General features: G+C 41.3%; 1 protein-coding gene and 2 pseudogenes across 1 annotated transcript; 1 reads left to right on the plus strand and 2 right to left on the minus strand.

Annotated features, from left to right (window-relative positions):
* Positions 1-2,850: 2,850 nt before the first annotated feature.
* Positions 2,851-3,521, minus strand: LOC101128720 (chromobox protein homolog 3-like; annotated as a pseudogene).
* A 3,679-nt stretch (positions 3,522-7,200) lies between these two features.
* Positions 7,201-8,483, minus strand: LOC109027419 (keratin, type I cytoskeletal 18-like; annotated as a pseudogene).
* A 3,019-nt stretch (positions 8,484-11,502) lies between these two features.
* On the plus strand, positions 11,503-13,645 carry CALHM6 (calcium homeostasis modulator family member 6). The gene is made up of 2 exons (XM_004044571.5): positions 11,503-12,329; positions 13,162-13,645. Exons 1-2 carry the CDS (start codon positions 11,805-11,807, stop codon positions 13,582-13,584), a joined length of 948 nt encoding a protein of 315 aa, XP_004044619.1. The 5' UTR covers positions 11,503-11,804; the 3' UTR covers positions 13,585-13,645.
* Positions 13,646-15,173: the final 1,528 nt, after the last annotated feature.

The following is a 15,173-nucleotide window of genomic DNA, read 5'->3' on the forward strand; positions in this document are numbered from 1 at the left end:
TAGGAAAAGAGAATAATATCATTACCAACACTTTTGAGCATTTACTATGTGCCAGGCACTATTAGAAGAATGTTGTATGTTTCAACTCTTAATTTTCACAACAACCCAATGAGGCAGATAATATTATTTTCATATTACAGATAACTGAGGCACAGAGAGATCTACTACCTTGCTTAAGGTCACATGTCTAGTCTGTGGTGGTGCCAAGAGGAGATTATTCAGGGTGTGTATGTGGAAAGTACCGAATTTTAGTGAGTACCAATATTAATGGTTGGGAGGAGGAGGGAGAGCCTATGAAGGAGGCTTGGATGAACAGTCAGGGAGTCTGGAGGAGAGCCAGAGAGTGTTATTAGCAGCCAAACTTAAATTACCTTAATCAGGTAAGTACTGCAGGTGCCTGGCACTACCAGAGGAGGTCAGGTATCATGCCAAAGTACAGTCACAGATCGTCAAGCTCTGAATCTACTTGTGAATGAAACTTATTCAAGATTGGTTCATTGCTTCCAACAAAGGAGGTGAACTTTTTTTTTTCTGAACTTTTAAAATAAATCTAAAAGTAAAATATAAAAAAAAAAATTCTTGCCCTTGTGTTGCTTTCTCAGATAAAGTAAAAAAAAAATCCCTCCCATAAATAATTCAGTTATGTGTGGGTATGGAAAGATAGTGGGCAGTGGGGAGTGGGGCTAGTGGGGAAGAGAACTGTGCTGAGTAAACAAGACAAAAGCAGTTGAGCTGAGTGGGAAGGAGAACAGGAAGAAGTCTGGGACAGTCCCTGTTCTGCCCAGGCCTGCACCTCCACCATCCCCCACTGTGGCTTGGTGACTCTGATTAAAGTGGATGGGAGTAGGTGTCCAGGTGGCCCTTCAGCTGCACCTGGAACCTAACCTATGACCTTGTTTGTTCCTGGTGTTGCCTTGTTCCTCCGTGGATAAGCTACCTACTGTTTTCCACAAGGTTGGCAATTCAAGATTCCTTACGTTATTCTGAGCTGTGTGATGTGCTCAGACCGGCATGGCCTGTGCAGAAGGGCTCACATTCTAAGCTGAATAAAATAGGAATGGTGCTGGCTCTGCAGTAAGAGAAGAGAAAATCTAAGCCTGCTTCTCGTTCATTCATTCATCGATTCACTCACTGTTCCCACAAATGTGTACTGAACACCTACGAAGTCCTAGGCACTATGCCAAGACCTGTGTAACTGAAAGAGGATTAAGTCAGGTGTTATCCATGCCCTCTTGGAATGTATAATCTAGTGGAGGAGATGAACAAAAATTAACAAGCAACAAATGAAAGATAAAACTGCTACATATAATAAGGAAAAAATGCAGCTAAGAAAGGTGAAGGGGTGGATGGGGAACTGTTTAGAAAGACTGGTCATAGAAGATGTGGTGGAGACTTCCTGTACTCGTCCGTGTCAGGTTCTCTGCCTTTAAGGCATGGGAAAGAACCATACTTCCTCTTTCCATTGCAGTTAGGTGAAACCTGGTGGCTAGTTCTGAACAGATATTGGTATTTGAAGCAGAGTGCTTTATTAATTTAAAAACCCTAAAATATGTGGCATGGGCTTCGCAGTTCAGTGGTGGACAGCATAGAAATTGATAATGGAGGCTAGATAGATGACAATTCTTGTTATGTGGTGGTTGGTAAAGCCAACTTCTGTATTAACTTGGAGGAAGATTATGTAGCTAAAGAAAATATGACTCTAAGGGAAAGGATTGGAAAATAATGTGTCTACTGTGTGTTGGCAACTACTAGCTATTTTTTTAAAGGAATACAAAACTATTTATTAACCACTGTTCACCAGTATTTACAATAAAGTAAACAATATACAGTTGAATAACATTCTGATTACTACAAAGTTGTTCTTCCTGGCTTTTGCTGAACCAGTAAAGCAAAGTGAAGATTGAACCTACATGTAAGGAATGAGTTGGGGTAAAGAAAAAACATGCAGGTCAATAGGTTAGATTACAAAAGGTTGTTCACACATTTGTAGCAGCAGGTCCTAAACTGCCAACATCTCTAACCATCTGATTAGGTTTCTATGAGCCAAGTCTTACATATTCCATTCATCATTACCTTTTAGTCAATGTAGCAACAGGGATTTCAACATTTTGTTAAGGAATGGCACACTAGGGAAATTTTTTAATGTTCATTTAATTTAGTTTTGTTTAGCTAGTTAAAACACACTAGCATTTGTCTAGTTTCCTCATCTGGATGAGGAAAACTGCTGTGATGGCAGTGATAAAATTTTTCCTTTTAGGAATTTTGCAAATAAACCACTGCAATTATAGATGCTTTAAAATTATCCAATTTAAATTGTCCTATTTAGAATTACTTATTTCACTTGAAATGCATGGCTTCAGGAAAATTTTCAATTTAACTTGAAGTGATTATCTCTTATTTTGCTCGGAATAATGGCATCTCAGAAACATGGGCTTACCTGTGATTTTTTTGTTTGTGTGAATGCTCAAAAACAAACAAACAAAAAATTTACATATGCATTTTATGGATACACACACAAAAAAAAAACATGTAAAAAATCTAGAAAGGTCCTTAGGCTTATGAGAACACAAGTTTTGATTGAGTAATGACTATGGACATTTCCCCAAACATTTAGAGAAGCTGTTCTTTAATGAAGAGGAAATAATATACCATGGTATCAAATGTTCTTTTCTGATAGGGGAAGCAACTACAGAAAGCTTTTGTTTGTTCAAAGTAATCAGTGCTATGGATTCAAAAAACCCCCCAACAACTCTTCCAACGCTTTCAAAATGAACATATCAAACTTGATTTTCATTAGGATGTAGTTATTTCATCACACTAGTAAATCAAAATCCAAGACCCAAATTTTATATATATTAAAATATATATAAAAAAACAATGTGAACAATTATTGAGCTTCATCTTCTGGACAAGAATGCCAAGTTAGTCTCTCTTCATAAAAAGCAATTACAATTTGAGGACACTTCAATACTTGCTTTTTTTGCCAGCACCAAGTCTGCCTCATCTGAATCTTTCCATTTCATGAGAAACATCAATTCTCCACTGCTGTCTGTGGCACCAATTATTCTTTCAGGGTCAAGACCTCTGGCAAATCCTCTCGGTTTGTCAGCAGCATCTGTTTTCTTCTTTGATTTGCTGTCATCAGATTCACTGTCTTCTTTTTTTCTTTTTTACCATCTTTTTCTTTGCCAGCTTTCTGAGAGCTAAGAAATGCTTCAATCAATTCTGGACAATCTAAATTTTCTTCAGGTTCCCAAGTATTGTCAGCATCTGTAAATCCCTTCCACTTCAGGAAATATTCCACTTTCCCATTCACTACACGTCAATCTAGTACTTTTTCCACCACAAATTCTTCAGGCTCTGCCTCTTCAACTTTTTACTTTTTCCATTCTGTTTTTTTCCCCCATTTTTCACAATGTAGTTTTATTGGAGGCCATTTTTTATAGCAGACTTGAAGAGATATTATTCACCGCCTCCGAGCTGCTCCGGGTCGCAGGTCTGCAGCGTCTCCGGCCCTGCGCGCCTACCACTACTAGCTATTTTTTTTTTACAAGCCTTTTTAAACTCAAGAAAAGAATTGGTTGCTTTGTTAACAAATATGAGAAGGAATGGAACTATTTCAGAAAATTGGGGCCTTGCAAAATTGCGAATTCTAACAGGCTTTAAACTCCAAATACTAAGTCAGAAATTGAGAAAGGCTTGAAAGATGAAGCCCATTAAAATAACCTGTGGATAGGTAAAATTAAAAGCATGGTGTCTCCACCTATTGATAATGCCTTTCAATAGATTAAGGAATTTCAGGGCAGATAAAATTTAGGTATTCAATTGGATAAATACACATGGCAAAGATCAAATTAAAGTTGTGGCTTTTCCACAGAAAATCATAGACTCATGTATATGCAGGATACCAGTAATGGCAAGAGAGAGATAAAGATAGAGAGACATGAAGAGCTAGATAGAGAGGGAGGAAGAGACAGAGGAAGGTAGGGTAGATAGGAGGACCAGGGAAAGAGGGACAGAGAGACAGAGAGGGAGAGAGAGAGAGACACGGAGGATGGGGCAAGAAAGCAAAATGCTAGAGTATATCTGAGAACCATGTCTTGGAAAGAATGGTGGATATTGGCAAATACTGTTTACTGGAATCAAAGAAATAAGAAGCTTACTAAATTACCACTTGGCAAAAGCCATAAAAGTCCCTACCTTGAGTATACAGAAATGTTCCTTGATTTTCAGGATTCCACTCTCCGGAGGGTCTTCTGTTATCTTCCTTTGCCATGTACTAATGGGCATATATTCGTCTTGGGGACTGTGTAATTCTCTTAGTGCGTGTCCTTCTTACGTAATGTCAGAAGACCATAGGTCTACTTGGGCTTGTGATTCCTTTGACTGTAAATCTCTCCCAAATTTTAGTAAGCTTCTTATCTCTTTGATTCCAGCAAGCTGTATTTGTCAATAGCCACAGTTCTGAGCTATATTTGTCAATAGCCACAGTTCTTTTCAATACATGATTCCATTCTTCTGCTTTCTTGAAAAGTAAATTTTCTGTTGTATACAAATGGATTGCATGAAATGTTCTTGCTTATTTTCCAATTAGTATGTCTTCCATGTCTTTTCATCCATACCAGCACATACAGATCTACCTCAATGGTATGGATCTACTTTGTATTCTATGCACCAATACTACATAACTTATTTAAATAGTACTCTACAACTTGACATTGTAGCAAGTTTCAAGTGATGCATTCTTTTTGGGAAGATCTTCCATGACAGTTTATGCTCTCCACAGAGTTCATTTAAATTTCTGAGATTTTATAATAGTGTCATCTATAATTTGAAGAACTCAAAATTTTGTTTTATTGTTATTTTTATTTTCTTCATTCTTATTCTTTAATCTTGTTTGTTATTTATTATTGTTTTCTTTGGAAATTCGTATCTTTGATCATATATCATAAATTAGTAAAGGAAATTTGAGTTCAGGAGAACTGAGATTGTGACGATAAGTGCCCATTGACAACAAAGCTCTATCACACATTATCACACGTTGTGCTCTGCAGCTCTCATAAGAATGCAGACTAATGACATGACCCTGCTTGGAATATGACTGCTAGATTCTAATACAGCATTAATCTTGGCCCCAAGACCCTCCAAAGAGAGTAAAATCAAGTTAAGATTCAAATATCTTAGGTATCACGTGCAAGATGCAATGCTAGATGCCAAAATTAACAAGTTAATTTACAAAATCTGACACTCCTAATCCCAAAGGGAATATATTTCTGAATGTTAAAATTTGTGGATATATTCTGGATGTATATTGTGGATATATAAATTTGTAGCTACATATTGTGGCTCTCTCTCTCTTTCTATGTCTGTCTCTCTGTCTCTCTCTCCAACTCTCTCTCTCACCTCTGAAATAACAATTTGATTTGATGGGTGCTATGGTCTGAATGTTGGTGTCCCCCCAGAAATCCTATGTTGGAACTTAGTATTCAATACAATAGTATTAAGAGGTGAGGCCTGTTGAGAAGTGATTAAATCATGAGGGCTTCACTCTTGTGAATGGGATTAGTGCCCTTATAAAAGAGGTTGAAGGGAGGTGCCTTGTCTCTTCCACCATGTGAAGACACAGGAAAGTTGCCATCTATGAGGAATAGGCTCTTACCAGACACCAAATCCGCTAGCATCTTGATCTTGGACTTCTCAGCCTTCAGTACTGTGAGAAATAATTTTTGTTTATAAATTAACTAGTCTAAGGTATTTTGTTATAGCAGACTGAAAGACTAAGACAATGAGAAAACATTGTTTCACCAAAATTGCTAATAGACATAGGTCGTAAAAAGCACAGAAGGAAAACTAACTAGGACCTTTATTAATAGCCTCAGCGTATCAGATGATATTGATGATGGCAGTGACAACAACAATGGTAGCAACGATGATGTCAACAAAGACTTGGCCATATCTAGTTTCTCTAAGTTGTTGAATCAAGTTTGTCCTAAAGCAGCCTCCTTACATATCTTAAGTTCAGCCTAAAGGTTTCTCTGTAATGTAAGCAGACTGTAACCTACTGTTGTGCCAGTCAACAAGTTTTGGCCAATCAAAGGGGGTCAACTGTTCAAACTGTGTTCAAAGAAGGTAAATGCCAAGCTGTAACCAATCAGGCTGTTTCTATACCTCACTTCCGTTTTCTGTACGTCACTTTCCTTTTTCTGTCTATAAATCTTCCATGGGATTCTCTCTGAGCCTACTCTGGCTCAAGAGGCTGCCAGATTCATGAATCATTCTTTGCTCAATTAAACTCTGTTAAATTTAATTTGGCTATGGTTTTTCTTTTAACAGAGTTAAAATAATTATCTGCTGCAAGAACAAAAATTAGTGTGTTAATCAATAAGTACTTAAACTTTTGTGATAGGCAGGAAATTCACACTAAGAGAGGAATAAAAATCTTTAAAAGGCTTTTTTGAAATGTCATGGGATTGCCATTTAACAAATGACATCTCTGTGCCAAGGAAAGGGTCTGATCTTTCCCTCCTTCTGCTTTACACTTCCATTGGAAAAAACTTTTATAAACATTTAAAATATCTGAAGACAACAGCATGTTCCAGATTTTCAAATATGTTATCTAACATGAGCAATATATCCACAAATTTTAACATTCAGAAAGATATTCCCTTTAAGACTAGGAGTGTCAGATTTTGTAAACTAACTTTTTAATTTGGCATCTGGCATTTCTTCTTGCATATGTTACCTAAGATATTTGAATATTAATTTGATTTTACTCTTTTTGGAGGGTCTTGGGGCCAAGATTAATGTTGTATTAGAATCTAGCAGTCATATTCCAAGCAGGGTCATGCCATTAGTCTGTATTCTTATGAGAGCTGCAGAGAACAATGTTTGAGAACTAGCACACATGAAGACAATTGCAAGACACTTTCAGATTCACAGTGTGTATGTGCATTTCCTTTCAAGAAGTTTCTTTTCCAAGAAATGTTCTGTGGTTTCTGAAACCCATTCCTGACATTGAAAATGATAGTGCTGAAAAACAAAGTACTGCAGTTAAAGGAAACCAAAGGGAACCCATAACCATTGGCTTTACACTGTGCTTAATGTGAGACTCTACTACTCATTTCTTTTTATTTTTTATTTTTGACCTCTGAACTTTTTATTGGCCTCCTGCTCCTCAAAGGGTCCCCTACTTCTGCTGGCTTAATGTCTCAGAACTTTGGTGTCATTGGTCTCAGACACCACTTTGCCATCCACTATTGGGCGGGTGGTGTCTTTTGGACGGTTTGCATGGAGTTGCTGTTGTCCAGGGCATCACCAAGATTGAAGTCCTCGCCATCTTCCAGCAGGCATTGGTAGGTGGCGATCTGAGTCTCCAGCTTGACTTTGATGTCCAGCAGGGCCTCGTACTCCTGGGCCTAGTGCTGTCCCTCTGCCTGGGTCTGTGCCAGCTCTGACTCCAGGTGCAGCAGGATCCCATTGAGCTGTTCCATCTGCAGGGCATAGCAGGCCTCCAACTCCCTCAGGCTGCTTTCCAAGCGGCCTTCAGATTTCTCATGCAGTCCAGGTCGATCTCCAAGGAATGGATTGTACATCTCAGCTCTGTGAGCATCATCTCAGCAGCTCCAACCTCGGTGGACTGAGTGGTGGCCACTGTGGTGCTCTCCTCAATCTGCTGAGACCAGTACTTGTCCAGCTCCTCTTAGTTCTTCCGAGCCAGCTCGTCATATTGGGCCCAGATGTCTTCCATGATCTTGGCAAGGTCCTGAGATTTGGGGGCATCTACCTCCACGGTCAGCCCAGAGCTGGCAATCTGGGCTTGTAGGCCTTTACTTCCTCTTCATGGTTCTTCATGAACAGCAGCTGCTTTTTGAGAGCCTCGATCTCTGTTTCCAGCTGCAGCCAAGTGACATTGGTGTCATCAATGACCTTGTGGACCCCATGGATGTCGCTCTCCACAGACTGGCACATGGCCAGCTCTGTCTCATACTTGACACTGAAGTCATCAGCAGCAAAACAGGCATTGATTTGCAGAACGATGCGGGCATTGTCCACAGTATTTGTGAAGATCTGAGCCCTCAGGTCCTGATGGTCATGAAGTAATGGCTCCAGTCTCTGGCCTGGGGTCCCTTCTTCCCCAGGTGCTCCCGGATTTTGCTCTCCAGCTTCCAGTTCTCGGTCTCCAGGCTCCTCCCCCTGTCCAGGTAGGAGGCCAGACAGTCATTCAGGCTTTGCATGGTCTCCTTCTCATTCTGGATGCCTGCTATTCCTGCCAGACCCCTGGCCATCCCTGCAGCCAGGCCCCCGGATCCCATGCCGCCCCAGAAGCTGGTGGAGCGGGACACAGAGATCTGGGAACCAGAGTCCCGGGTGCCTGCATAGACACTGGCTGCACTGCTGACCAGCTGGGTGATGAAGCTGGGTGTCTGGACAGAGCCCAGGGAATGGTAGTTGGTGGAGAAGGTGGAGCAAGTGGTGAAGCTCATACTGTCCAGGGAGGAGAGCAAGAGGACAGGACTCAGGCTTTGCCGACGACGTTCTACTACTCATTTCTTAACAGCTGAAGCAAATCACAGGCTTTCAAAAGTGTAAAGACATTTAAAATATTATTTAGTCTACCTCTCCACACCATTAGGGTGTTAAGTCAATTTCCACTAAGGGCTGAACTTCTGAGCAATATCCTCTCAGAACAGACCTGGGTATGGAGGGCTGGGAATCTTCAATAGACCCAGAGCTAGAACCAGTCAATCCAGTGGTGGTGGGAGTGGATGGCAGAGTACTAGACTCAAGACCAAGTGCTGGGGAAACATTCAGGCTGGCAGGCAAAACCTGGACTCTCAATTATAGAAACCTGTACTAAGTTCTGAATGATCATTGCATCTGGGAGATTTGGGTTTGGGAGAGCACAGAAGTAGCAAACCCAGGAGATGGTGTTTAGAGACACAAGCTGACAAGACAATATGTCAGGATGCAGCTCAGTCTGTGATAAGTTTCAGAGGCAGAATTGCAGACTACATATTCTGGTCTGTGAAGCACCTAAACCTGACCTTCCACTTGCAGCTTTGGCCTCATGATGTGCCAACTTGCCTGTCATTCTCAATGCTCCCATCACTCTGGCCTTCTTTCTAACCAAGCTCCTTTGTACCCCAGACTCATTCAGATTAAATGTCAGTTTCTCATAGAGGCTCTTTCAGGACACTCTCTAACTCCAATTTATCCTGTGCATAATCTTTAGGACCCCTCCTCTCCATTTCCTATATCATCTCTACTATAAGTTCAAAGACGGCAGGATACCTGTGTCTTCTTCCTTGTTGTATCCAGCAATACCAGGCACTTTTGATAGGTACTTGACATATTCTGAGTATTTATTAAACATTTAAATGAATGACTGAATGAACAAATAAACTAATTAATAACTGGTTAACGAATTAATCTAGTTGGGGAAGCGGGCTGATAGATAAAAGTTTCTGTAAGTAAACATATTTCAAACAAATCCTTGACTAAATAACAGAAGCCAGGGAAGAGAAGGTGATGGACTTCATTAGAGTCTTAATAAATGAAGGGAATGAAAACAGACCATAGGAATGAGGTGAAGGAGGAGATGGTGCTGATTAGATTGAGCCTCAGTGGATGATAAACTATTACAGCACAGTGGTAAAACCCTGGTATGGCTATCAGCAGGTAACCAGGAAAATGCCAGCCATCCCTCTTGGTTTGAGAGATGTGGGAGAATAAATTAATCTCACTCAAGAAGACAGAAGGATGCATTTTTATTAGGTTTCAGTTAGGGGAGATTTGGATAAAGCCATCTGCACAAAGGTTGTGGATATAGTGATGTTTCTGCATGATGGAATATGGGAAGGGTGGAGGAGAGAGGACACATCTTAGAGTATTATGGTAGAGATGAAGAAGAGTCCAGCAGTAAGAGGAGAGTTACTCAAGGCACAAGAGAAGAAATTTATCTTGGGAGATGACAAATTACAAAGATAACAGTCAGAGCAGAAGTGATTCGCTTCAAACACGCAACTTTGCTGCAAGTTGACAGGAAGCCTAGCTGTATCTGGTCTAATCTCAGAGAAGAGGGCCCCAACTTTCCTGCATGACCATGAAGACCCTCATCTGGGGTTGGCCTCTAAACACACAGAAAAAAGATGTCTATTTACCACATCACTATGGAATGACAGCTTTTGGCACTACGCTAGGCACCCTGCTGGTGGTGTTGGAGAGGGAGTAGTTAAGAAGGCAAGTTGGACTAAGAAAAGAATAATACATTTCTTGTCCCTTCTCTAAAAATTCACTTGGTTCCATGGGCTACCTATTCTTTCCAGATAAAATAAGGCAAGCCTAGTGGATGGGCACCAATAAGAACCATTTCATTGTGAACTGCCCACCCAAGCTCCATATCCAGATACTCTCCTTGTGGTGAAGCAGACAGCTAAGGTGTACACCAATTCTCTTAAGGTAGCAGAGTCACTGAGTCACTTAATACTATCCACTGAATTGATCCTTGTTTAAAATTCAAAATTCAGTATTCATCAAGATTCTTAAGTTATGTACAATGTAATTATTTGTTGTCTATTCCCAAAATTGCATTTTAAGGGGAAAACTCTCACACTGATCATTCATTTAACAGACATACCCTATATGTAAAGGCACTTTACATATGCTACTCAATCTACTCATGTCAGTAATCTTGAAAAGTGGGCACTATTATCCTTCTTTTACAAATAAGGATGCTGTGTCTCAGAGGGGCATACTTGTTAAACACACCACAGACAAGATGCACTTGACTTCAAAGCCCATGTTCTTTCAAGCACACCTCAGCTCACTCTGGAGTCACACAGAGTAAGGCTCAATATCACAGAAGTGGTTACAGTGTTTGTGTCAGAACAACGCTGCCTTGAGAAAACTGAAGGTGGAGGAAACAACATTAGATAGATGTAGCTGCAGTTTGAAATTTTGGGTTCAACTAGCATTCTTTGAATAATCATGTATCCCCTTCTGTGCAGATCAGCTTGGTGGTCAGAGTCAGAATTTTACCCTCCTCCAGGCATTGACAGTGTTATGACATATCTGAAAGAAAAGAACATTGTATTGATGAGTAAATCAATACAGTATATTTGGTCTAATGTCCTGAAGGAGATCAGGCAGAGGAGAGAAGACTCAGTGTGAACTAGGCTGGTGGCTCTGTCCGGTAGGGAGACAGAAAGGGTGAAGCACATCATAGAAGTACCAGAACTTGAGCTGGACTTTGCTGATTTAGCTTATGGAAGAGGAACCAGAAATTTGTCCTTGAATAATGTTTCCCGTAAGTAATCAGTTTTTTGATAATTATTTGGTTTTACTGTGATCTGGCTTAGTAACTAGGGTGGCTGCAATAGAGGAAAATCTGGTATTTCCCAGTTTTTCCAACTGGCGGCCGTGGGTCAAGAAGGTTAGTTTCCTGGTTCGTTGTCAGATTGGTGGTAATAAAGGAACAAGGTCAATCTTCTGTCAGAGTTCCTGAATTGTAGGGGGAAGATAACTGGTGCCTCTGCCTTTGGAACGGGGTGGGTGCCAGAGAGGTCAAGGTCCTGGGGGTGTTTGCTTGCCTGGTTCTGTTTGTTAACCAGAGGTGGTGTGGCTGAAATGAGAAAGTGAAACTTTAGGAAGGTCTGAGAAGCCCTCTTCCCTTAAAAAAAAAAAAAAGCTGCTTCTCGCAGAGTGGAAAGCGCCGGTCCCCATCCCACCAAAACCATTTGACAAGCAGGACAAGGAAGAGGCAGAAGGACCTGGGCCTGTGCGCGACGCCCCGGGGGACGAGGCTCATGGAGAAGTTTCGGGCGGTGCTGGACCTGCACCTCAAGCACCACAGCGCCTTGGGCTACGGCCTGGTGACCCTGCTGACGGCGGGCGGGGAGCGCATCTTCTCCGCCGTGGCATTCCAGTGCCCGTGCAGCGCCACCTGGAACCTGCCCTACGGCCTGGTCTTCTTGCTGGTGCCGGCGCTCGCGCTCTTCCTCCTGGGCTACGTGCTGAGCGCACGCACGTGGCGCCTGCTCACCGGATGCTGCTCCAACGCCCGCGCGAGTTGCGGACCTGCGCTGCGCGGCTCCCTGGTGTGCGCGCAAATCAGCGCGGCCGCCGCGCTCGCGCCCCTCACCTGGGTGGCCGTGGCGCTGCTCGGGGGCGCCTTTTACGAGTGTGCGGCCACCGGGAGCGCGGCCTTCGCGCAGCGCCTGTGCCTCGGCCGCGACCGCAGTTGCGCCGCGGAGCTGCCGCTGGTGCCGTGCAACCAGGCCAAGGCGTCGGACGTGCAGGACCTCCTGAAGGATCTGAAGGCTCAGTCGCAGGTCTGCCGCTGGCGCTGGGGGCGTTTGGGAGGAGCCGAGGGGCCGAGCTTTCTCAGGGCCGCTGGGGTGAGGGAAAAATCGGTGACTTTTCTCCAGATATACAGTACCCTAAGAAAATCTAGAATGGCTCCTTGCATCTAATTTGCCGTCAAGCGAATATCTGAATAAAACGAATGAAAAGGAGAAAAACGCATTCCCGTAGTATCTGGCTGGCACTGTACATGAATCGTGGAAACTGGGAGTGAGAGTGGGCACGCCTACTCTGTGCCAGATACTGCGCTAGGCCCTTGACCTCCTGCATTATTTTTACGTCTCACAGCAGCTCTGTTGGGTGCAAAATTGCGGTTTTGCCATTACAAGTAATAGTTTCGTATCTCCACTATATAGTGACTTCACTGAGTCTAAGTAAAGTTGTTTGCCCAGCCAATAGAAAGCAGAATTGTTACAATTAAAGGGGTCTATACAATAAGATGGGTTTGTCTGGCTCTAAAGCCACCACTGGACTTAGAAAGCTCAGAGGTTCTTTAAAATGAACACTTCTTTCCCAGGATTTGCAGAAATTCCACATTTTGAGTTCTAAGGGAATGGTATGGGCTCCTCCCTGGGCAGAATCATAGTGCATAACTTGGACTACAGTTGACTTTCCAAGCAAGAAGTTGTACTGGGCGGCTACGGAGGTTACTGTGACACCTTACTCTTAAGGAATTAAGACCTAAAACTGTTGCTTGTTCATCATCATAACTGGCGAGTAGTTGAAACTTTATCTGAGGATTTTTAAATTTCTTGTAAAAAACCAAGTAACTAAATTACTATTTTGTTGTGTTTTCTTAAGGTGTTGGGCTGGATCTTGATAGCAGTTGTTATCATCATTCTTCTGATTTTTACATCTGTCACCCGATGCCTATCTCCAGTTAGTTTTCTGCAGCTGAAATTCTGGAAAATCTATTTGGAACAGGAGCAGCAGATCCTTAAAAGTAAAGCCACAGAGCATGCAACTGAATTGGCAAAAGAGAATATTAAATGTTTCTTTGAGGGCTCGCATCCAAAAGAATATAACACTCCAAGCATGAAAGAGTGGCAGCAAATTTCATCACTGTATACTTTCAATCCGAAGGGCCAGTACTACAGCATGTTGCACAAATATGTCAACAGAAAAGAGAAGACTCACAGTATCAGGTCTACTGAAGGAGATACGGTGATTCCTGTTCTTGGCTTTGTAGATTCATCTGGTATAAACAGCACTCCTGGGTTATGACCTTTTGAATGAGTAGAAAAAAATTGTTTTGAATTATTGCTTTATTAAAAAATAAACATTGGTATTTTTTGAGTGCTTTTTTTCTTCCAAATTGTGGAATTTTGTATCTGAAATTAAAATATAGAGCTTAACCTCTTTATAATATTATTTAAAACAAACAAAAAAAGAAAGTGATTTATCCAAAGTAAAAGCTAGAACTAAAAGAAGTCTTATATCCTTGTTCTAGAGTCCTTTTCAAATAAAAGACTTTTGGAGCAAAAACAGTGGCAGAACAATTGAACTTCAGACATTTCTGTTAGGTTATCTGATGTTAATTTCAAGTTCATTTTCTTGCCCACAACATCTTGTTAGGAACTTTAAAATCATGGCATTCTAGCTGGTTCTATAGCACAATTGATGGCACATTGGGCTTCTAGTCGAGCCTGCTGTGGTCATTCAAAAATTAGAGCATTTCATGACTCTAATAGGGTTACAATAAATTAATCATGAAAAGGAAAATAAACTTTGTAAAATACGAAATTTGAAAAAGTAGTTAAGAGAATATCAGGCAACAAGTGTTGTTTTTAGTTTATAGGATCAGAGGAAAAGTGTTAAAGCTTATATGTTATGGTAAATATAAAATAAACACAAAAGTAGAGAGGATAGTTTTATGAGCCTCCAAGTAGTTGTTACACAGCTTCAACAGAGTTGGGAAGTCAGATAAAACCAATACCAAACAAATAAATGCAAATTGTGACCTGATTTAGATTAGGGGAGAAGGGATTTGGGGAAGCTTTTTAAAAACTGAATCCTGTAGGGTAGCAAGAAGGAGCATTTCAGTCATACAGATAAAACCAATACCATACAAAGAAATGCAAATTGTGACCTGATTTAGATTAGGGGAGAAGGGATTTGAGGAAGCTTTTTAAAAACTGAATCCTGTAGGGTAGCAAGAAGGAGCATTTCAGTCCTACTGAAGGAACAGTATGTGCAAAGACTAGGGAGAAAAAGATGTTAGCAGAGTTGGAAACCTGAAAGGCGACTGAAAAAAATGAGCAAGGGACTGAGTGTGCAGTGCCTGGAAACCATGAGAAGGATTTTGGTTTTCATCATATGAGCATTTTAGGAAGATGGTTTGCTTTTCTTGAGAGAAAAGGAATGACATGGGAAGCAGGAGAGCCAGGGTAGAAGGAGAGAGACTAATCAGGAGGCCACTACAGTGGAAATAGGTGGGAGTGAACTTGAACTGAGTGGATGGGGACCAAAATGGAAAAAGTAGATAGATTCAAGGTAGACTTTGTACATAGACGTGGCAGGATTTGTTGATAGAAAGTCTCTAAAGACGGTGAGAGCAATTATATCTACGGATAAAATTCTGTAACTTTATAATGCCGGGACTTTTCAGCGATTCTTGCCTTCCATTAGCTTGTCATTCCTGCCCATTCCCCAAATTTGTGGCTGTTTTCTGAATTTTAAAATATGAGATATAAAAACTTTAAACTATAAAATAATTGAGCACTGGTCATATTTAGCCCCTCTTCCTCTTTTGGCAAACGCTTATGCTGATTTCTGTTTACCTTTTTCTTCATAAGGCCGTTAAAAAGAACTAA

Source organism: Gorilla gorilla, chromosome 5 (assembly GCF_029281585.2).
Source record: "Gorilla gorilla gorilla isolate KB3781 chromosome 5, NHGRI_mGorGor1-v2.1_pri, whole genome shotgun sequence".
Classification (NCBI taxonomy): domain Eukaryota; kingdom Metazoa; phylum Chordata; class Mammalia; order Primates; family Hominidae; genus Gorilla; species Gorilla gorilla.